We start from the raw sequence: 23,005 nt of genomic DNA on the forward strand, positions 1-23,005 counted from the left end.
AGAAGTTTACAGGTCAGCAGGATGCCATTCAGCCCATTGTTCAGGTCCAGCAACAGGTTGAATTTAAAATTCTCACCCTTGTGTACAAATCCCTCCACGGCCTCGAACCCTCCCTATCTCTGTAACCTCCTCCAGCCCTACAACCCTCCGAGATCTCTGCACTCCTCCAATTCTGGCCTCTAGTGCATCGGCAATTTCATCCACCCCACCATTTGAGGCCGTGCTCTAAGCTCTGGAATTCCTTCCCTAAATCTCACTAATTTTGTAGTGGTGTGTACAACTGGAAATGATCCTGAGATTACCACACCGGAGGTCCTGTTTTTTAATTGATCTCCGAATTCCTGAAACTCCCTTTGCAGGACCTCAGTTCTATTCCATTCTATGACATTGGTTCCAAGACCAACCACAACTTTTGTCTATTCCCTTTCTCGCCACAAAACCTTTTGAACATTATATTCCTTTCTTTGGCACCTGCGAGGCAACACACCACTTGGGACTCTCAGATGCAGCTCTAAAACCAGCCGTCTATTAAAAGGAGCTGCCTTATTACTCCCCTCCCCTCCTATTACGTCTGTGTTTTGACATTATCTTTACCCCTCGTTGGCGACCGCTCGCTCCAAGGTGCCGTTCTTTTGCTTGTGGTTGCCTCCCCTCGAGCCGTCATTATCAGAAGAATTTATGTAGGGTAGTGGAGTCGGATGCTGTGATGGGGCGGTGGACACTTTAGATTTCTCCAGATGGATGAGCTAAAGTGAGTTGAAAAGTCTTCCTGATCCATGCTTAATCTTCTGACTCCAGTATTTTTCCTACAACAGCTATTAAGCTAAAAGGCCTCAAGATCAAGTTTCAGCTCTTCTTTAAAATCTGGAACAACATTAGCTATTTTCAAGAGCTCTTAAGCTACCTGTGTGTTGAATGAACTGTGACAAATTTCTGCCGCAAGCTTCCCACCTCCCCCCTCATTTCCATAAGCGGTCTTGGACAGAATCCATCTGGCAATGTCTTCTTACCAACGTTCAAGTACTCCATTTTTAATGGATATTTAGTATATCTATATTTTACATTGGAATCTGTTCTTTCTCCTTCCTCTCCAATTATCAGAAATGAGATGACACTGGGTTACATCGTTTCCAGTAGCTGGAGAATAATTGGCTTCTACAATTAAAAAGTGTTCAAAAGATTCTGAGTTTCTTGCCCTTTTATGATCCTCTCATTATCTCAGCTCTGTCAGGCACTTCGTCCTGTCCTATAGTATTTTGCCCAGAGGAATCAGACATCTAAATTCTCTTTTTTTTTTGTTCCTGCTACTATACCATTTCAATTTCGTTTTTTTTAATCCGAGACTATTTTTAAGCAATTTTAATGACAGGAAACATGAGGCGAGGCAATATAAACTAAAGGGTACAATCCTAAAGGGAGTTCAGGAACAGAGAGGCCTGGGGGTAAATGTACACAAATCATTGAAGGTGGCAGAGCAGGTTGAGAAAGAAGTTAAAAAAGCATATGGGATCCTGGGTTTTATAAATAGACACACAGGGCCCGATATTACCATGGCGGCGGGTTCGCGGTGGGGGGTTGATTGGGCGCGTGGGTAACGCGCCTGGTGAAATCAGTCTGCCCCGAACGCAATCGCAGGCTGATTGGATCCACTTACCTCGTGTTCCGGGTGCCCCGCTGCTGAGCTGCGCGTCGGGCGGACTGCGCATGTGCAGCAAGGTCTGTCAGCTGGAGGAGCTCTATTTAAAGGGGCAGTCCTCCACTGACTGATGCTGCAAGAGATAGGAAAAATTACAGCATGGAGCAGCCCAGGGGGAAGGCTGCTCCCAGGTTTAATGATGCCTCACTCCAGCTCTTATTGGAGGGGTGAGGCGGAGGGGGAGGACAGAGATCTTCCCCCCGGCGGGCGGGAGGAAGCGGCCTGCCTCTGCCACCAGGAAGGCCTGGCTCGAGGTGGCAGAGGAGGTCACCTGCACCACCAACATATCGCCCACCTGCATACAGTGTAGGAGGCGCTGCAATGCCACATCACCGCCCCCACCCCACATCTCCTTCTGCACTGCCAACACTACTCTGTCACATCATCCCTCAAACCACATCCTCATCTTACCTGCACTTACTCACCTCGCCAGTACTCATCCCGCCACTACCACTCAACCCAATCCTCATACAATCTCATGGCTCTATCTCATACTCACCCTCTCATGCATCTCTTTCACGGTCAGCCTCACTCAACCTGCCACTACCTGTGCTGCAGCCACAGGGCATGCATCACATATGTGCAGTAGGCAGCGTAAGGCAAACGTGTCGTGAGCATGAAGGGGTGGCACAAGGGTGTTTGAGGGTTTGTCGTGGTTTTTACTTATATTTAATTTCTGATCAACTCACATTACATATATTGGCACCACTACTGTAACGTCTTTGCAAATATTGTCTGGTTTGTGCAATAATGCCCTTTCCTGAGGATCACAATGAAGACCCACAACTGATGCCACCCATTGTGTCACTGCAGAGTGGGTGTAGGTGTATTTGCAGGGCACTTTTGTGCAGAGGACAGAGAGACGTCGGCGATGTCCCCGGTGGCACCCTGGAAGGATGCGGAGGAGAAGTTGTGGAGGGCAGTGGTGACTTTGACAGCGACAGGTAAGAAGATGGTGCTCGGGCCAGCCGGGAGCAGCTCGGCATGAAGGAGGCTGCAGATGTCCACGACTACATGTCGAGTGACTCTGAGCCTCCGTGTGCACTGCTGCTCAGAGAGGTCCAGGAAGCTGAGCCTCGGTCTGTGGACCCTGTGGCGAGGGTAGTGCCCTCTGTGACGCATCTCTCTCTGTGGTTGCCCTCCCTCCTGCTGTGCAGGTGGATGTGTCACAGCACTGTGTTGTGGAGCTCCACGTGTCAGAGGTGGACGGCGTGGCTGGCGAGGCTGGTGATGATGTTCGCCCTCCGAGGAGGTCATGACTGCAGCTACGGCGGCCCCCATCCGGAAGAATGTTGTTGTTCGGAGGAGGATGGTAGAGGACAAACTTTGTCCAAAGTGACAGAGTGGCCTCCTGCAATGAGTGAGGGTCTCCCCCACCACCTGTCAAATGGACCTTTGCAGCTGCCACAGGCTGATGGCTGCAACACGTCCATTTTAACTGGGAGTGTTTCCCCCAGTCAGTCCCAGTCAGTTGCAAAATCCCATCCCTGCTACAATAACAGGTTAATCAGGTCAGTAAACAACCTGAAGTACCTGTTCAAGTGCTTTAAGTGGCACCCTGCCGGCTTTAATTGCCGGCGGGAGTCCCACATGCGGGGGCTGCGTGCGCATGTCAGCGCATCAGTGGGGAATCCGGAAATGGGGCGGGTTGGAGCCGGGCTCCCGACCCGCCCCGGGAATCCCCGATTTTCGTAGCCCGCCCGCCACGAATGCACCTGATCGCGGGTGCTAAAATCGAGCCCATAGATGAACCTTTATAAAACACTGATTCGGCCACAACTTTTTTTTTATTCGTTCATGGGATGTGGGCGTCACTGGCGAGGCCAGCATTTATTGCCCATCCCTAATTGCCCTTGAGAAGGTGGTGGTGAGCCGCCTTCTTGAACCGCTGCAGTCCGTGTGGTGAAGGTTCTCCCACAGTGCTGTTAGGAAGGGAGTTCCAGGATTTTGACCCAGTGACGATGAAGGAACGGCGATATATTTCCAAGTCGTGATGGTGTGTGACTTGGAGGGGAACGTGCAGGTGGTGTTGTTCCCATGTGCCTGCTGCCCTTGTCCTTCCAGGTGGTAGAGGTCGTGGGTTTGGGAGGTGCTGTTGAAGAAGCCTTGGCGAGTTGCTGCAGTGCATCCTGTGGATGGTACACACTGCAGCCACAGTGCGCCTGTGGTGAAGGGAGTGAATGTTTTGGGTGGTGGATGGGGTGCCAATCAAGCGGGCTGCTTTGTCCTGGATGGTGTCGAGCTTCTTGAGTGTTGTTGGAGCTGCACTCATCCAAGCAAGTGGAGAGTATTCCATCACACTCCTGACTTGTGCCTTGTAGATGGTGGAAAGGCTTTGGGGAGTCAGGAGCTGAGTCACTCGACGCAGAATACCCAGCCTCTGACCTACTCTTGTAGTCACAGTATTTATATGGCTGGTCCAGTTAAGTTTCTGGTCAATGGTGACCCCCAGGATGTTGATGGTGGGGGATTCGGCGATGGTAATGCCATTGAATGTCAAGCGGAGGTGGTTAGACTCTCTCTTGTTGGAGATGGTCATTGCCTGGCACTTATCTGGTGCGAATGTTACTTGCCACTTATCAGCCCAAGCCTGGACGTTGTCCAGGTCTTGCTGCATTCGGGCATGGACTGCTTCATTATCTGAGGGGTTGCGAATGGAACTGAACACTGTGCAATCATCAGCGAACATCCCCATTTCTGACCTTATGATGGAGGGAAGGTCATTGATGAAGCATCTGAAGATGGTTGGGCCTAGGACACTGCCCTGAGGAACTCCTGCAGCAATGTCCTGGGGCTGAGATGATTGGCCTCCAACAACCACTCCCATCTTCCTTTGTGCGAGGTATGACTCCAGCCACTGGAGAGTTTTCCCCCTGATTCCCATTGACTTCAATTTTACTCGGTCTCCTTGGTACCACACTCGGTCAAATGCTGCCTTGATGTCAAGGGCAGTCACTCTCACCTCACCTCTGGAATTCAGCTCTTTTGTCCATGTTTGAACCAAGGATGTAATGAGGTCTGGAGCCGAGTGGTCCTGGCGGAACCCAAACTGAGCATCGATGAGCAGATTATTGGTGAGTAAGTGCCGCTTGATAGCACTGCCGACGACACCTTCCATCACTTTGCTGATGATTGAGAGCAGACTGATGGGGCAGTAATTGGCTGGGTTGGATTTGTCCTGCTTTTTGAGGACATGACATACATGGGCACATTGTCAGGTAGATGCCAGTGTTGTAGCTGTACTGGAAAAGTTTGGCTGGAGGCGCAGCTAGTTCTGGAGCACAAGTCTTCAGCATTACAGCCGGGATGTTGTCGGGGCCCATAGCCTTTGCTGTATCCAGTGCACTCAGCCGTTTCTTGATATCATGTGGAGGGAATCGAATTGGCTGAAGACTGGCTTCTGTGATGGTGGGGATATCGGGAAGAGGCCGAGATGGATCATCTACTCGGCACTTCTGGCTGAAGATGGTTGCAAATGTGGACAGGACATACCTGGGCAATTTTCCACATTGTCGGGTAGATGCCAGTGTTATAGCATCAACTACCTCGCGATCGCATGGGGAATGGCAAGATTTTATTATCCGTGTTTGCCGCGCGCCCATTGACCCCCACCGCTGCCATCCTGCCGCCATTTGAATATCGAGCCCATTAACTCTGTTTCTCTCTCCACAAATGCTACCTAACCTGCTGCGTATTTCCAGCATTTTCTGTTTTCATTACAATTTCCAGCATTCATGGTATTTTGTTTTTACTGAATTAGCAGTTACAGGTTTTGCAATTACTGGGCTAGTTACCAAATACAAATTATTAAAAATAAAACATAACATCGACTTGATGGCATGGTGCATTAAACCAACCGTTCCATGGAGTGGTAAGGAATAGATATGTGTCAGCAATTTATCTGCATATATAAGTCGGAACATAGAAACAGGTGTAGGCCATTCAGCTCCTCAAGCTAATCAATTAGATTATGGCTGATCTGCATCTTAACTCCATCCACCCGCCTTGGTACCATAACCCTTAAATACTTTTGCCTGACAAAAATCAATCAATCTCAGCTTTGAAATTTTCAATTGACCCCCAGCCTCAACAGCTTTTCTGGGGAGAGAGTTCCAGATTTCCACTACCCTTTGTGTGAAGAAATGCTTCCTGACATCACCCATGAGCGGCCTGGCTCTAATTTTAAGGTTATGCCTCCTTGTTCTGGACTCCCCCATCAGAGGAAATAGTTTCTCTCTATCTACCCAATCAACTCTTCTAATCATCTTAAACAATAGATAATTTACTGGCACATGTCTGTCTCTGGGTGGGGGGTGAGGCTTCACGCAATTTCTTTTCCCAAGGGGAGAAATCAGTCTGTGAACTCGTCTCACGTATTCCCTAATCGCTCCCTCCAGAGCAGCACTGAAAATGGCAGCGAAGGTTCAGAGAGAGAGAGAGAGCGCCAAGCTTGACAACTCTTGGGAGCATTGTATGTGGCACTTTCACTTTTAGGATCCAGGGAGATCGAAGCCAAAGTGACGCATGTGTGTTCTTTACACTTCTGAGTGTTACCAATAGCAAGAGACCTCCACATCGGCACTCTAGTGATGTCAAGGCCCTTTAGTGACTGATTCATTTAGCTCTGGGACCCCCCCCCCCCCCTCCCACTCTCTCTGGCAAGGGAAGATTTAAAAGGAGGGGGGAGGAGGAAAGAAAATGACATAACACTGATCGTCCTTGCACTAATCTTGCAATTGAGACAGAGCTGTGGGATACAATGGTGAAATCCCTGCTTGAATGCTTGGTTTGGCAGCACATTTATGCAGAGGACAAGATGCAGTAGACTCATTGCCATAGCTGACATGAGATAAACAAGGAGACTAGAAGCAATGACCATTTAAGAGCGCTGTTTGCTAAATGCCAACCTTTGATAATAAAAGCTATCAGAACCAGGCGAGTGGGAATTTCCTCTGTTTGTTATTTGTCGCGAAACGGTAAATGAGGCCCTTTTTAAACTTACATAAGTGTCAGTTTGCCTCAGTGGTAACAGCCTCACCTCTGAGTCAAAAGGTTTAAGCCCCACTGCAGTAAACTTTGAGCACATAATCTAGACTGACATTTCAGGGCTGCTCTGGGGGAATGCTGCATCGTTGGAGGCGCTGTCCTTCAGATGAGACGTTAAGCCAAGACCCCGTCTACCTGTTCAGACAGACGTAAAAGGTCCTGTGGCTCTATTTCAAGAGGATCAGGGAGCTTTCCCAGCGCTCTGGCAGACGTTAATCCTTCAACCAACGCCACGAAAACAGATCAACTGGTCATCCTTCAGACTTTTGTTTGTGGAATCTTGACGAGGGCAAAATCGGCTGCCGTGCTTGCCTACACAATAGCTGTGAAGTGCTTTGAGACATCCTGCGAACAGACAAAGGTGCTATATGGATGTTCTTTTTTTCTAAATGTGTTTACAAGGTTGCTATAAATGCCACACACAGTAAATCAGCCCGCTCCAAGTACACGGGGAGTGCAGCTGAACGCCTCCACATAAACTTTTGGATCACCAAAAACAAAACAAAACCGAGTGCCTAGGGTGTACTGATACAGCTCATGCTTTAAAACACGCACTAATTATCCATCAAAATATCACACCGTTATAAAACGAGGCCTCACTTTTTTAGCAATTGCTTATTTCACTTTTGTTAAACCTTAAAATGGTTGGTTTACAGTGAACCCCAACATTAACTGTTACGCAGTCTCCCACTTCACGCCATACTTTTCTAAAGTGACTGCCACAACCTCAACAAAAAACGTGAAAAAAAATGCTTACAAATTTTCGGTTTTCCATTAAAAGTGTCATTTCCTTGGTTCCAACGTTGAGTCTCTCCACATTTCCTTCTCGGGTGCGATACAGCAGTTCAGTATCTGCGCACAAACAGAAAGAGATTGAGGCGATGTAGCAGAGCCAGCTGAATTCCGTATTGTCAGTTTAAGGATAGAAACACACCGGGGGAGTGAAATTCGATTTGAGCAGGGCCGCCAAACGGGCGGTATCGCATCTAGTGCCCTGTATAAGGCCGCCCGATATTTGGTTCTGTTGACTTCAATGGAACTGAGAATCATGCGGGGCATCTAACTGGTGGCAGATGAAATAACACCCGTTTTACCTCCCCACTCAAGGCGAATTTAATCTCCCCCCACCCCTCAAAGGCTTTGTTACCTTAACAAAAGAGCAGTCAGATTTTCGCAAAGTTCTTCTGGACAATAAAAATGAGTGACAGGAAAGATCTCTATCCTGGTGCTAGTTGCTATAAAATATAGCAAGTGCTACCTATCATTACATTTATATTCTTTCCATATTTAAAATATGTTTCAGGCCCTCCCTCCCTGTAGCCTTGTGCCATTCTCAGACTCAATGGGCAACTGGGTGACACATCCCTGGGTCACTGCCAAAACCACTCATGAACTGGTCAGCAGAAAGTAGAGTATAGTGAGACAAAATATGATATGAAATAGCTGAAGCACACAATAATAACAACTGTCAGAAGTAATTACACTGTCCAGCTGTTCCTTCCAGCAGTCTGATACATAGAACCATAGAATGGTTACATAGAAACATAGGAATATAGAAAATAGGAGCAAAAGTAGGCCATTTGGCCCTTCGGGCCTGCTCTGTCATTCAAAATGATCATGGCTGATCGTCTAACTCAGTACCCTGTTCCCGCTTTTTCCCCATATCCCTTGATCCCCTTAGCATTAAGAAATATATCTATCTCCTTCTTGAATACATCCAATGACTTGGCCTCCACTGCCTTCTGTGGTAGAGAATTCCACAGGTTCACCACCCTCTGAGTGAAGAAATTTCTTCTCATCTCGGTTCTAAATGGCATACCCCGTATCCTGAGACTGTGACCCCTGGTTCTGGACTCCCCAGCCATCGGGAACATCCTCCCTGCATCTAGTCTGTCAACAGAAGGAGGTCATTTGGCCCATCGAGCCCATGCCAGCTCTTTGTAAGAGCAATCCAGTTAGTCCCAGTCCCCCGCTCTTGCCCCGTAGCCCTGCAATTTTTTTCCCTGTTTATCCAAATTCCTTTTTGAAAGCCACAATTCAATCTTCTTCCACCCCTTATCAGGCCTTGTGTTCCAGATCATAACCACTCGCTGCGTAAAAAGGTTTTTCCTCATGTCGCCTTTGGTTCTTTTGCCAATAACCTTAAATCTTTGTCCTCTGGTTCTCGATCCTTCCACCAATGGGAACAGTTTCTCTTTATTTACTTTATCTAAACCATTCATGATTTCGAACACTTCTATTAAATCTCTTCTTAACCTTCTCTGCTCTAAGGAGAACAACCCCAGCTTCTCCATCTATCCATGAAACTCAAGTTCCTCCTCCCTGGAACCATTCCAATAAATCTTTTCTGCACCCTCTCTAAGGCCTTCACATCCTTCCTAAAGTGCGGTGCCCAGAATGAGACACAATACTCCAGTTGTGGCCAAACCAGTGATTTATAAAGGTTCAACATAACTTCCTTGCTTTTGTACCCAAATGCTTTTTTAATCACTTTCTTAACCCGTCCTGCCACCTTCAAAATTTGTGCACATGTACTCCCAGGTCTCTCTTTTCCTGCACCCCCGTTAGAATTGTACCATGTAGTTTATATTGCCTCTCCTCATTCTTCCTGCCTAAATGTATCACTTTGCATTTCTCTGCGTTAAATTTCATCTGCCACGTGTCCGTCCATTCCACCAGCCTGTTTATGCCCTCTTAAAGTCTAACATTATCCTCCTCACTATTTACTACACTTCCAAGTTTTGTGTCATCTGCAAATTTTGAAATTGTGCCCTGTACACCCAAGTCCAAGTCATTAATATATATCAAGAAAAGCAGTGGTACTAGTACCGACCCCTGGGGAACACCACTGTACACCTCCCTCCAGTCCGAAAAACAACCGTTCACCACTACTCTCTGTTTCCTGTCCCTTAGTCAATTTTGTATCCATGCTGCCACTGCCCCCTTTATTCCATGGGCTTCAATTTTGCTGACAAGCCTATTATGTGGCACTTTATCAAACGCCTTTTGAAAGTCCATATACACAACATCAACCTCATTGCCCTCATCAACCCTTTCTGTTACCTCATCAAAAAACTCAATCAAATTAGCTAAACATGATTCGCCTTTAATAAATCCATGCTGGCTTTCCTTTATTAATCCACACTCGTCCAAGTGACTATTAATTTTGTCTCGAATTATCATTTCTAAAAGCTTCCCCACCACCGAAATGAAACTGACTGGCCTATCATTGCCAGGTTTATCCTTATACCCTTTTTTGAACAAGGGTGCAACATTTGCAATTCTCCAGTCGTCTGGCACCACCCCCATATCTAAGGAGGATTGGAGGATTATGGCCAGTACCTCTGCAATTTCCACCCTTACTTCCCTCAGCAACCTAGGAAGCATCTCATCCGGACCGGGATGCATCCTAGGTTGCTGAGAGAAATAAGGGTGGATGGGGAGAAACTGTTCCACTGGCAGGAGGGTTGGTAACCAGAGGACGCAGATTTAAGATATTTGGCAAAAAAGTCAGGGGGAAGATGAGGAGAAATTTTTTTACTCAGCGAGTTGTTATGATCTGGAATGCGCTGCCTGAAAGGGAGGTGGAAGCAGATTCAATAGTAACTTTTAAAAGCGAATTGTGTCTCTACATAAAAAGGAAACATTTGCAGGGCTATGGAGAAAAAGCAGGGCATTGGGACTAATTGGTAGCTCCTTCAGAGAGACGGCACAGGCACAATGGGCCGAGTGGCCTTGTTCTGTGCTTTATGATTCTAAGTGCTTCCTGATTTGTAGCACCTTGGCTCAGGTAGATATCTGCTTCTGCTACTCAACTGACTGAGGAGGCCCAAGCATTACTACCCTGCACACTGTATATTTTAACAGTACACTGGAGGAAAGCTCTGCCTTTTTGAAGAAAAAACTATATTTTCAAAAGACAGATTAATAGGTGTGGTATCATTCAATTATAATTGATGTGAATGGTTTATGTTTAGTTGGATTAATAATTCTACACAATATAATGAATTTACAGTAAAGAAGGAAGCCAGGAAGTAGGGGCGTTCTCCCGATCTCCTGGCCAACATTTATCCCTCAACCAACATCATTAAAACAGATTATATGGTCGTTATCACATTGCTGTTTGTGGGACCTTGCTGTGCGCAAATTGGCTGCTGCGTTTCCTACATTAAAACAGAGACCACACTTCGAAAGTAATTTCATTGGCTGTAAAGTGCTTTGGGACATCCTGAGGTCATGAAAGGCACTATACAAATGCAACTTCTTTCTTTCTTCTTTCTTAGTTGAAGCATCGAGCCTTCAAACAAAACTCTAATACCATTGCTCTGTTTACATGATGAGGTGAGTTATGACTCCACGCTATAGAATCACATGGGTACAGAGCCTAGTGGTTGTGATACTGAACTAGCAATCCAGAGGGTTGACTTCTGACTCCATTATGCGGTTGGCTCTTAGTGCTCTCAGGACACCAGAGATGGGCAATAAATGCTGCCTTGCCAATGTTGCCACATCCCATTTTATAAATACAAAAAATGAGATGATGTGAATCTATACAATAGAAGTGAATGGTATATAGATTAAGTAAGGTATGATTCTATGTAAGAAAGAAGAAGAAAGAAAGACTAGCAGTTATATAGTGCCTTTCACAACCTCAGAATGTTCCAAAGCACAACTTTTGAAGTGTAGTCACTGTTGTAATGCAGGAAACGCAGCAGCCAATTTGTGCACAGCAAGGTCCCACAAACAGGTAATGAGATAATGACCAGATAATCTGTTTTGGTGATGTTGGTTGAGGGATAAATATTGGCCAGGACACTGGGGAGAACTCCCCTGCTCCTCTTCAATATAGTGCAATGGGATCTTTTGCGTCCACCTGAGTGGGCAGACAGGACCTCAGTTTAACGACACATCCTTTACAAGAAGTTGCTTCGAAACTACAGCACATCAACAGGCCATTCGGCCCAACTGGTCTATGCCGGCATTCGTGCACCACACAAGCCTCCTCCCTCCCTATTTCATCTAACACTATCAGGATATCCTTCTATTCCTTTCTCCCTCATGTGCTTATTTAGTTTGCCCTTAAATGCATCTATGCTTTTTATTTATTCGTTCATGTGGACGTTGGTGGCGAGGCCAGCATTTATTGCCCATCCCTAATTGCCCTTGAGAAGGTGGTGGTGAGCCCCCTTCTTGAAACGCTGCAGTCCGTGTGGTGAAGGTTCTCCCATAGTGCTGTTAGGAAGGGAGTTCCAGGATTTTGACCCAGCGACGATGAAGGAGTAGCGATATATTTCCAAGTCGGGAAACGTTGGAGGGGAACGTGCAGGTGGTGTTGTTCCCATGTGCCTGCTGCCCTTGTCCTTCTAGGTGGTAGAGGTCGCGGGTTTGGGAGGTGCTGTCGAAGAAGCCTTGGCGAATTGCTGCAGTGCATCCTGTGGATGGTACACATTGCAGCCACAGTGCACCGGTGGTGAAGGGAGTGAATGTTTTGGGTAGTGGATGGGGTGCCAATCAAGCGGGCTGCTTTGTCCTGGATGGTGTCGAGCCTCTTGAGTGTTGTTGGAGCTGCACTCATCCAGGCAAGTGGAGACTATTCCATCACACTCCTGACTTGTGCCTTGTAGATGGTGGAAAGGCTTTGGGGAGTCAAGAGGTGAGTTACTCGCCACAGAATACCCAGCCTCTGACCTGCTCTTGTAGCCACAGTATTTATACGGCTGGTCCAGTTAAGTTTCTGGTCAATGGTGACCCCCAGGATGTTGATGGTGGGGGATTTGGCGGTGATAATGCCGTTGAATGTCAAGGGGAGGTGGTTAGACTCTCTCTTATTGGAGATGGTCATTGCCTGGCACTTGTCTGGCGCGAATGTTACTTGCCACTTATCAGCCCAAACCTGGATGTTGTCCAGGTCTTGCTGCATGCGGGCATGGACTGCTTCATTTTCTGAGGGGTTGCGAATGGAACTGAACACTGTGCAATCATCAGTGAACATCCCCATTTCTGGCCTTATGATGGAGGGAAGGTCATTGATGAAGCAGCTGAAGATGTTTGGGCCTAGGACACTGCCCTGAGGAACTCCTGCAGCAATGTCCTGGGACTGAGATGATTGGCTTCCAACAACTACTACCATCTTCCTATGTGCTAGGTATGACTCCAGCCACTGGAGAGTTTCCCCCTGATTCCCATTAACTTCTATTTTACTAGGGCTCCTTGGTGCCACACTCGGGCAAATGGTGCCTTGATGTCAAGAGCATTCACTCTCACCTCAACTCTGGAATTCAGCTCTTTTGTCCATGTTTGGACCAAGGCTGTAATGAGGTCTGGATCCGAGTGGTCCTGGCGGAACCCAAACTGAGCATCGGTGAGCAGGTTATTGGTGAGTAAGTGCCGCTTCATAGCACAGTCGACGACACCTTCCATCACTTTGCTGATGATTGAGAGTAGACTGATTGGCCAGATTGGATTTGTCCTGCTTTTTGTGGACAGGACATACCTGGGCAATTTTCACATTGTCGGGTAGATGCCAGTGTTGTAGGTGTACTGGAACAGTTTGGCTAGAGGCAAAGCTAGTTCTGGTCTTCAGCACTACAGCCAGGATTTTGTCAGGGCTGTAGTGCACTCAGTCATTTCTTGACATCACATGGAGTGAATCGAATTGGCTAAAGACTGGCTTCTGTGATGGTGGAGATATCGGGGGGAGGCCGAGATGGATCATCCACTCGGCACTTCTGGCTGAAGATGGTTGCAAACGCTTCAGCCTTGTCTTTTTGCACTCATGTGCTGGACTCCGCCATCGTTGAGGATGGGGATGTTTACAGAGCCTCCTCCTCCCGTTAGTTGCTTAATTGTCCACCACCATTCACGACTGGAAGTGGCAGGACTGCAGAGCTTTGATCCGATCCGTTGGTTGTGGAATCGCTTAGCTCTGTCTATAGCATGTTGTTTCCGCTGTTTAGCATGCACGTAGTCCTGAGTTGTAGCTTCACCAGGTTGGCACCTCATTTTGAGGTACGCCTGGTGCTGCTCCTGGCATGCTCTTCTACACTCCTCATTGAACCAGGGTTGATCCCCTGGCTTGTCGGTAATGGTAGAATGAGGAATATGCCGGGCCATGAGGTTACAGATTGTGCTATTTGCCTCACTACTCCTTGGAAGTCTGTTCCACATTCTTACCCTCTTCAGGTAAAGAAGTTTCTCCTGGATTCCCTATTGGATTTATTAGTGACTATTTTATATTTATGACCTCCAATTTTGGACTCCCCCACAAAGGTTAAGGGTACAAGGATGAGTTACAATCCTACACAATCGATGCGAATGGTACTAGATTAGTTGAGTTACAATGTTATATAATAGAGATTAATGGTTCATGGTTATATGTAATGACAGTGCATACGCACATCGGAGTTACGGAAATCTACATTGTGATTGAATGTGCTTTTATCTGGACTCAAGTTGACAGTTAATAACTTTGAAAATTACATTTTAAAGCAAGACATGAGACCGGAAAGACAAAAGAAAACTTTCCAAGAAGACATTTTCAAAAATATTGGGGAAAACATTCTGAATTGAAACTTGAATAGTTTCAAACAAGAGTTGTTTGGCATTTTCCTATAAGTTGCATTGAACAAATTTTAAAGCTAAAATAATTCTCGAAGATCTTGAAATTATTGCATAATAACATTACAAAGGTCTTAACATGTTCACAAGAAATTCTTCTGCCTGCTATTTTAGTAGAGACAATAACCCATTTATGCAGTATAATTTATGCAGTATAATAGCAGTACATGCTATGCTGTCTGACATTTACTAAACAGTGGAGCTCTCTGAAGAGGCTAAATTAATACAAGATTAAAATACAGGGATTAGTCGCATGATGACTGCAAATCACCAGCACAAGTAAGTAACAATCTCATGACAAAGCATTGAAAGGCGTCAGATGACACAATCCATGAATCAAAGGAAGACTCATAATGGTTGAATCAAATATTCTGACCCTCTTTTATTACAAATAAAATCACTGGAATTAAAACTCAGTTGAATTTCCTCACACATGATTCAATCTCCTTTTATGCATGAACACAAGAAAACTCAAGGACAAGAAAAAGCAAATTAGCCCAATGAAGCTTGATCCTTTAACCTTCCAACTCTCCTAGCTTAACATCCAACTGTGTTTCGGACACCTTTCAAGTCTGTCTCTCTACTATCCAGCATGGCAGATCATTTCAGACATTTATCACCCTTTAAATGAAGAAGTTCCTTCTGTTTTTTGTTCTGAATTAACTTTTTGCCACCCCTGGATCCAACAGCCCTGATGTTGGTACAATTTCTCGGTGGGCTACAGTTTTTGGAGTGCTCTTATTTTTGGCCATGAATTAAAACTCGGGTTCTTGAAAAGGGACCTCCATTAGAGAAGCCCCAGCCCTCCATCTAGAGGCAAAGTTTCTTATCGTTGATCCTTCTCTCCCTGATCAGCACTGGATAGACATTCCTTGATAGTTATCATGCAGTTAGCTAAAAGGATACGGCAGTGTAGTGGTTAATAATCCAGAGAACGCCCAGAGAATGATCAGCTCCTGGCTGCTCCAAGGTGGGTAAGTAACCTGGGTAATTTTGACTGGCCACCTAACTGGTTTCGGACAGCCATATCCTCTCCATCACAGAGACCGCTTATTTCCACCTCCGTAACAGCACCTGCCTCTGCACCTACCTCAGCCTGTCTGCTGCTGAAACCCTCATCCATTCCCTTTTCATCTCCAGACTCATTCCAATGCCTCCCAACCTCCACCCTCCGTAAACTTCAGTTCATCCAAAACTCTTTTGCCTGGACCCTATCCTGCACCAAGTCCGCGTCTTCAGGAGAGATCCCTTCATGGCCTTACCCCTCCCCATCTCTGTACCCTCCTCTAGCCTTACAACCCACCCCCCGAACTGTCCGTTCCTTCTACTTTGGCCACCTCACTGCTACTGGCTATCAGCCTCCGGACTGTGTGAATTTTCCTCCACTTCTCGCTGACTTTCCACACAGAATAGGTGGGAAGTCGACTGGCGGGATTTAAATAAGGCTCGGGAGTTAAAATACCCTGTACTTCATTTCTGGAGTACAGGATCAGCTTCTAACTCACACCAATACTCATCACACCTGAACTGGTCCAGAGTTAAAATCGGGCCTGTGGTCTCAGGAGTTCAGGAGGAGGTTACAGAGATAGGAAGGGGCAAGACCAGGAAGGGATTAAAACACAAGGATTAGCATTTTAAATGGAGGTGTTGGGGGATGGGAGCCAATGTAGGTGTGTAAGGACAGGAGAGATGGGTGAGCAGGACTTAATGGCTTAGGATATAGACAGCATACTTTTGGATGAGCTGAAATTTACAAAGCATGGAGCTAGCCAGGAGAACATTGGATTGATCAAGTCTGGAGGTTACAAAGGCATGGGTGCGTGCAGCAGATGGGGTGAGGTAGAGATGGAGGTGAGCGATGTTACAGAGGTGGAAATAGTCAGTCTTTGTGATGGAGAGGATGTGGGGTCGGATGCTCAATGCTGGGTTTAATAGGACACAGAGGTTGCGAACAGTGCGGTTCAGCCTGAGACAGTGGCCAGGGAGGGGGATGGAATCCGTGGCAAGGATAAAGAGTTTGTTGTGGGGGCCGAAGATGAAGGCTTCAGACTTCCCAATGTTTAATTGGAGGAACATGTGGCTCATTCATGAGTTGAACCATGTGAGGACAGTTCCATTGAGTTAAAGTACGGAGGGCAGGCGTTGGGGGAGAATGGTATGGTTGACCATGTCAGAGGTTGCAGAAAGATCAAGGACAAGGAAGGTTAATGCACCACGGTCACAATCACAGAGGATGTCATTTGTGATTTGTAACTAACAAAAGTAATATTGTTCAAGTGGTTTAATTTAATTAATTTATTTAACTGCAACATGGGCACCAAATTGCTTCAGTAATTCAGAATGAGCTATCCAACTTGACAAGGCCCACAGTTGTACTAATGGCAAAATTGACTCTATTTCCAACAATGCAAAGAGCGGGGGAATGAAACTAACTGGATTGCTCTTACAAAGAGCTGGCACAGGCTCAATGAGCCAAATGGCCTCCTTGTCTGCTGTAACCATTCTATGGTTCTATGTATCAGACTGCTGGAAGGAGCAGCTGGACAGTGTAATTGCTTCTGATACTTATTATTGTGTGCTTCAGCTACTTCATATAATATTTTGTCTCACTTACGTTAATAGATTCATTATTTGCAATTTTGCATGTAATTGAAGTTATTGGTGCAATTCATATTTATGATTTAATTAATATAGGGATCGTTTCCTGAGTTGCTTTGAGTTTCAAGTTTCATGAATACAGGGCATGGTTTATAAGCATCTGGCAACTTACAATATTATGTAATGCTAATTAGCTTATCTATTTGAATAAAGGGCCTATCTTTCTTTTTAAAAAAGTGTAAGTGACAGATTTGGAAAATGTTGTTTTTAAATGTAAGTATTTGTAACATCTATTATTTCTTAGCGTTATTATCTCAGAGTAGCATTCATTTCATTATTAAAGGCAATGACTTGTGCCAAAACAGTGTTAAGAATCAACAGTCATTGCACTAATGTAATTTTTACGCAGTTTGGCACAAGTGTCGCTTCACTCAAATAGAGTCAATTTTGCCATTAGTGCAACTGTGGGCCTTGTCAAGTTGGATAGCTCATTCTGAATTACTGAAGCAATGTGGTGCCCATGTTGCAGTTAAATAAATTAATTAAATGAAATCACTTGAACAATATTACTTTTCGAAATGCGGCAACCTGTTGGACGATAACTTCTCATTTCCTAATCCCATCACAAATTATCGTATCAAACAGAAAAGAATAGCTTCATTACAGGCTCCAGTATCTTCTACATCTCTATCGTTCTTAGAATCGTAGAATCAGAGACAGGTTACAGCACGGAAGGAGGCCATTCGGCCCATCGAGTCCGTGCCGGCTCTATGCAAGAGCAATCTAGCTAGTCCCACTCCCCCTCCCTATCTCCATAGCCCTGCAATTATTTTCCTTTCAAGTACTTATCCAACTCCCTTTTGAAGGCCGTGATTGAATCTGCCTCCACCACCCCTTCGGGCAGTGCATTCCAGATCCTAATCACTCGCAGTGTAAAAAAGTTTTTCCTCATGTCACCTTTGGTTCTTTTGCCAATCACCTTAAATCTATGTCCTCTTTTTCTTGAACCTTCTGACAATGGGAACAGTTTCTCTCTATCTACTCTGGTTAGATCCTTCATGATTTTGAATACCTCTATCAAATCTCCTCGCAATTGTTTCTGTTCCAAGGAGAACAACCCCAGCTTCTCCAGTCTATCCACGTAACTAAAGTCCCTCATCCCTGAAATCATTCTAGTAAATCTCTTCTGCACTCTCTCTGAGGCCTTCACATCTTTCCTGAAGTGCGGTGCCCAGAACTGTACACAATACTCTAGTTGTGGCTGAACCAATGTTTTACAAAAGTTCATCATGACTTCCATGCTTTTGAACTCCATGCCTCTATTTATAAAGCCCAGGATCCCGTATGCCTTTTTAACTGCTTTCTCAATCTGCCCTGCCACCTTCAATGATTTGTGCACATATACTCCCAGATCTCTGTTCCTGTACCCCTTTTATAACTATGCCCTCTAGTTTATATTGCCTCTCCTCATTCTTCCTACCCAAATGTATCACCTCGCATTTTTCTGGGTTAAATTTAATCTGCCATGTGCCCGCCCATGCCACCAGCCTGTCTATATCCTCTTGAAGTCTATCACTATCCTCCTCTCTGTTTACTACCCTTTCAAGTTTTGTGTCATCTGCAAATTTCGAAATTGTGCCCTGTACACTCAAGTCCAAGTCATTAATATATACCAAGAAAAGCAATGGTCCCAGCACCGACCCCTGGGGAACACCACTGTATACCTCCCTCCAGTCTGAATAACAAATGTTCACCACTACTCTCTGTTTCCTGTCACTTAGCCAATTCTGTATCCATGTTGCTACTGCCCCCTTTATTCCATAGGCCACAATCTTGATGATAAGCCTACCATGCTGCACTTTATCAAACGCCTTTTGAAATATACCACAACAACTGCATTTCCTTCATCTACTCTCCCTGTTACCTCATCAAAAAACTCTATCAGGTTAGTTAAACACGATTTGCCTTTAACAATCTATGCTGGCTTCCCCTAATCAATCCATACATGTCCAAGTGACTATTAATTCTGTCCCGGATTATCGTTTCTAAAAGTTTCCCCACCACCGAGATTAAACTGACTGGCCTGTAGTTGCCGGGTTTATCCTTGCACCCTTTTTTGAACAAGGGTGTAACATTTGCAATTATCCAGTGCTATGGATGTTTGGAAGATTATGGCCAGTACCTCTGTAATTTCCACCCTTACTTCCCTCAGCAACCTAGGATGCATCTCCAGACCAGATGACTTATCTATTTTAAGTACAGCTAGCTTTTCTAGTACCTCCTCTATCAATTTTTAGCCCATCCAGTATCTCAACTGTATCTTCTTTTACTGAGACTCTGGCAGCATCTTTTTCCTTGGAAAGAGAGATGCAAAGTACTCATTTAGTACCTCGGCCATGCCCTCTGCCGTCATGAGTAGATTGCCTTTGAGGTCCCTAATTGGCCCCACCCCTCCTCTTACGACCCATTTACTGTTTACTTGCCTGTAGAAGACTTTTGGATTCCCTTTTATGTTGGCCGCCAGTCTATTCTCATACTCTCTCTTTGCCCCTCTTATTTCCTTTTTGACTTCCCCTCTGAACTTTCTATATCCTGCCTGATTCTCACTTGTATTATCAACCTGACATCTGTCATACACCCCTTTTTTTCCGTTTCATCTTACTCATTATCTCTTTTGTTATCCAAAGAGCTCTGGCTTTAGTTGCCCTACCTTTTTGCCTTGTGGGAATGTGCCTAGATTGTACCCAAACCATCTCCTCTTTAAAGGCTGCCCACTGTTTAATTACAGTTTTGCCTACCAATCTTTGATTCCAATTTACCCAGGCCAGATCTTTACTCATACCATTGAAATTAGCCCTCCTCCAATTGAGTATTTTTACATTAGAGTGGTCCGTGTCCTTTTCCATAGCTATTCTAAACCTTATGATACTATGCTCACAGATCCCTAAATGCTCCCCCACTGACACTTGCTCCACTTGGCCCGCCTCATTCTCTAGAAACAAGTCCAGCATTGCCTCCTTCCTCGTTGGGCCGGAAACGTACTGGTTAATTAAGTTATCCTGAACACACTTCAAAAATTCCTCCCCCTCTTTGCCCCTTATATTATTATTTTAATCCCAGTTTATATTAGCATAGTTGAAGTCCCCAGTTATCAGAACTCTATGGCTTTTGCACCTTTCTGTAATTTCCCTGCAAATTTGCTCCTCTATATCATTCCTACTAGTTGGTGGCACCCAGTAGTGTAATGGCATCTCTTTTATTTCTTAACTCTAACCAAACAGATTCTGTTTTTGACCCCTCCAGGACATCCTTTCTCTCCAGTACTGCAATATTCTCCTTAATCAATACTGCCACCACCACCCCCCACCTTTCTTCCCTTCCCTATCTTTTCTGAACACCTGGTATCCAGGAATACTTAGTACCCAATCCTGCCCTTTTTTGAGCCAGGTCTCCGTTATCGCCACTACATCATATTCCCATGTGGCTATTTGGGCCTGCAGCTCACCAACCTTATTTACCACATTTTGTGCGTTTACACACATGCACTGTAAACCAGTATTAGACGTTCTTGTACTCTCCCTTAGTCTGATCCCACCTAATACTGTACTATTACTTAGTCTAATGCTACCTTTCTCCCCCGATCCTTTGTGCCCCTTGTTCCTCTTTTCCAATGCTACATCCTGGTGCCCATCCCCCTGCCAAATTAGTTCAACCCCCCCCCACCCGCAGCACTAACGAACCTCCCCACGAGGACATTGGTCCCAGTTCCGTTGAGGTGCAACCCTTCCGGCCTGTACAGGTCCCACCTTCCCCAGAACTGGTCCGAATGCCCCAGGAATCTAAAGCCCTCCCTCCTGCACCATCTCTCCAGCCACGCATTTATCTGCTCTATCCTCCTATTTCTATACTCGCTAGCGTGTGGTACTGGGAGTAATCAGAGATTACTACCTTTGAGGTCCTGCTTCTTAATCTCTTTCCTAACTCCTTAAAATCTGCCTGCAGGACCTCATCCCTCTTCCTACCTATGTCGTTGGTACCAATATGGACCACGACCTCTGGCTGTTCACCTTCCCCCGCCAAGAATGTTCTGCAACCGCTCAGTGAGATCCTTGACCCTGGCACCAGGGAGGCAACATACCATCCTGGAATCACATCTGCGGCCGCAGAAACACCTGTCTGCTCCCCTAACATAAGAACATAAGAACATAAGAAATAGGAGCAGGAGTAGGCCAATCGGCCCCTCGAGCCTGCTCCGCCATGCAATAAGATCATGGCTGATCTGATCCTAACCTCAAATCTAAATTCATGTCCAATTTCCTGCCCGCTCCCCGTAACCCCTAATTCCCGTTACTTCTAGGAAACTGTCGATTTCTGTTTTAAATTTATTTAATGATGTAGCTTCCACAGCTTCCTGGGGCAGCAAATTCCACAGACCTACTACCCTCTGAGTGAAGAAGTTTCTCCTCATCTCAGTTTTGAAAGAGCAGCCCCTTATTCTAAGATTATGCCCCCTCGTTCTAGTTTCACCCATCCTTGGGAACATCCTTACCGCATCCACCCGATCAAGCCCCTTCACAATCTTATATGTTTCAATAAGATCCCCTCTCATTCTTCTGAACTCCAATGAGTAGAGTCCCAATCTACTCAACCTCTCCTCATATGTCCGCCCCCTCATCCCCGGGATTAACCGAGTGAACCTTCTTTGTACTGCCTCGAGAGCAAGTATGTCTTTTCTTAAGTATGGAGACCAAAACTTTATGCAGTATTCCAGGTGCGGTCTCACCAATACCTTATATAGCTGCGATGTGGAGATGCCGGTGATGGACTGGGGTTGACAATTGTAAACAATTTTACAACACCAAGTTATAGTCCAGCAATTTTATTTTAAATTCACAAGCTTTCGGAGGCTTCCTCCTTCGTCAGGTGAATGGTGTGTCACCCTTCACATCGTTCACCTGACGAAGGAGGAAGCCTCCGAAAGCTTGTGAATTTAAAATAAAATTGCTGGACTATAACTTGGTGTTGTAAAATTGTTTACAATTATATAGCTGCAGCAATACCTCCCTGTTTTTATATTCTATCCCCCTAGCAATAAAAGCCAACATTCCGTTGGCCTTCTTGATCACCTGCTGCACCTGCATACTAACTTTTTGATTTTCTTGCACTAGGACCCCCAGATCCTTTTGTACTGCAGTACTTTCCAGTTTCTCGCCATTAAGATAATAACTTGCTCTCCGATTTTTCCTGCCAAAGTGCATAACCTCACATTTTCCAATATTGTATTGCATCTGCCAAATCTCCGCCCACTCACCCAGCCTGTCTATATCCCCTTGTAGGTTTTTTATGTCCTCCTCACTCTCTACTTTCCCTCCCATCTTTGTATCATCTGCAAACTTTGATATGTTACACTCTGTCCCCTCCTCCAAACTTTCTCCTCCCCACCCTGTACAGCTGAGCCATCCATGGTGCTGTGGACTTGGCTCTGGCTGCACTCCACAGAGGAACCCTATCCCTCACCAGTATTCGGAACTGAATACTGGATAGAGAGTGAGATGCCCTCAGGGACTCCTGCACTACCTGCCTTGACCTCCTTGTCTGTCTGGCGGTCACCCAGTCCCTCTTTGCCTGCACTCTCTTAAGCTGTGGGGTGACCACCTCCTGAAACGTGCTATCCACGAAACTCTCAGCCTTGTGGATACGCTGTAGTGACGTCAGCTGTTGCTCAAACTCTGAAATCCTGAGCTCGAGCTCCTCCAGCTGGTAACACTTCCTGCACCTGCGGTTGTCCAGAAAATGGGAGGTGTCCTGGAGTTCCCACATGGCACAGGCTGTGCATTCGATGGGTGTGAGCTGCCCTGCCATGCCTCAATTTATTAGATTGTTTACTAAACTTAACAAAAACAAATGAAGACTTAAAAAAACACTCACCAGAAAAAGAAACGCTCACCAGCTACCATCCAATCAGCTCCTTCCCCTGTTTATTTATAGTTTTATTGGTCCAGTTAATAAACTAGTTATTCCTCTGGAATCTCCACAGTCTTCCTCTGT

The 23,005-nt window shown here is 45.7% G+C and overlaps 1 protein-coding gene across 1 annotated transcript in view; it reads right to left on the reverse strand.

Annotated features, from left to right (window-relative positions):
• Positions 1-590: 590 nt before the first annotated feature.
• LOC137332441 (A-type potassium channel modulatory protein DPP6) overlaps positions 591-23,005 on the reverse strand; it is a 177,510-nt gene continuing 155,095 nt past the window's right edge. Inside the window, exons 4-5 of the mRNA XM_067996290.1 lie at positions 7,500-7,594; positions 591-746 (exon numbers count right to left, since the gene is read on the reverse strand). Coding sequence (XP_067852391.1) covers positions 591-746; positions 7,500-7,594 — 251 coding nt within the window. The remainder of the gene's footprint in view (positions 747-7,499; positions 7,595-23,005) is intronic.

The sequence above is a fragment of the Heptranchias perlo genome, chromosome 2 (assembly GCF_035084215.1).
Source record: "Heptranchias perlo isolate sHepPer1 chromosome 2, sHepPer1.hap1, whole genome shotgun sequence".
Taxonomy (NCBI): Eukaryota; Metazoa; Chordata; class Chondrichthyes; order Hexanchiformes; family Hexanchidae; genus Heptranchias; species Heptranchias perlo.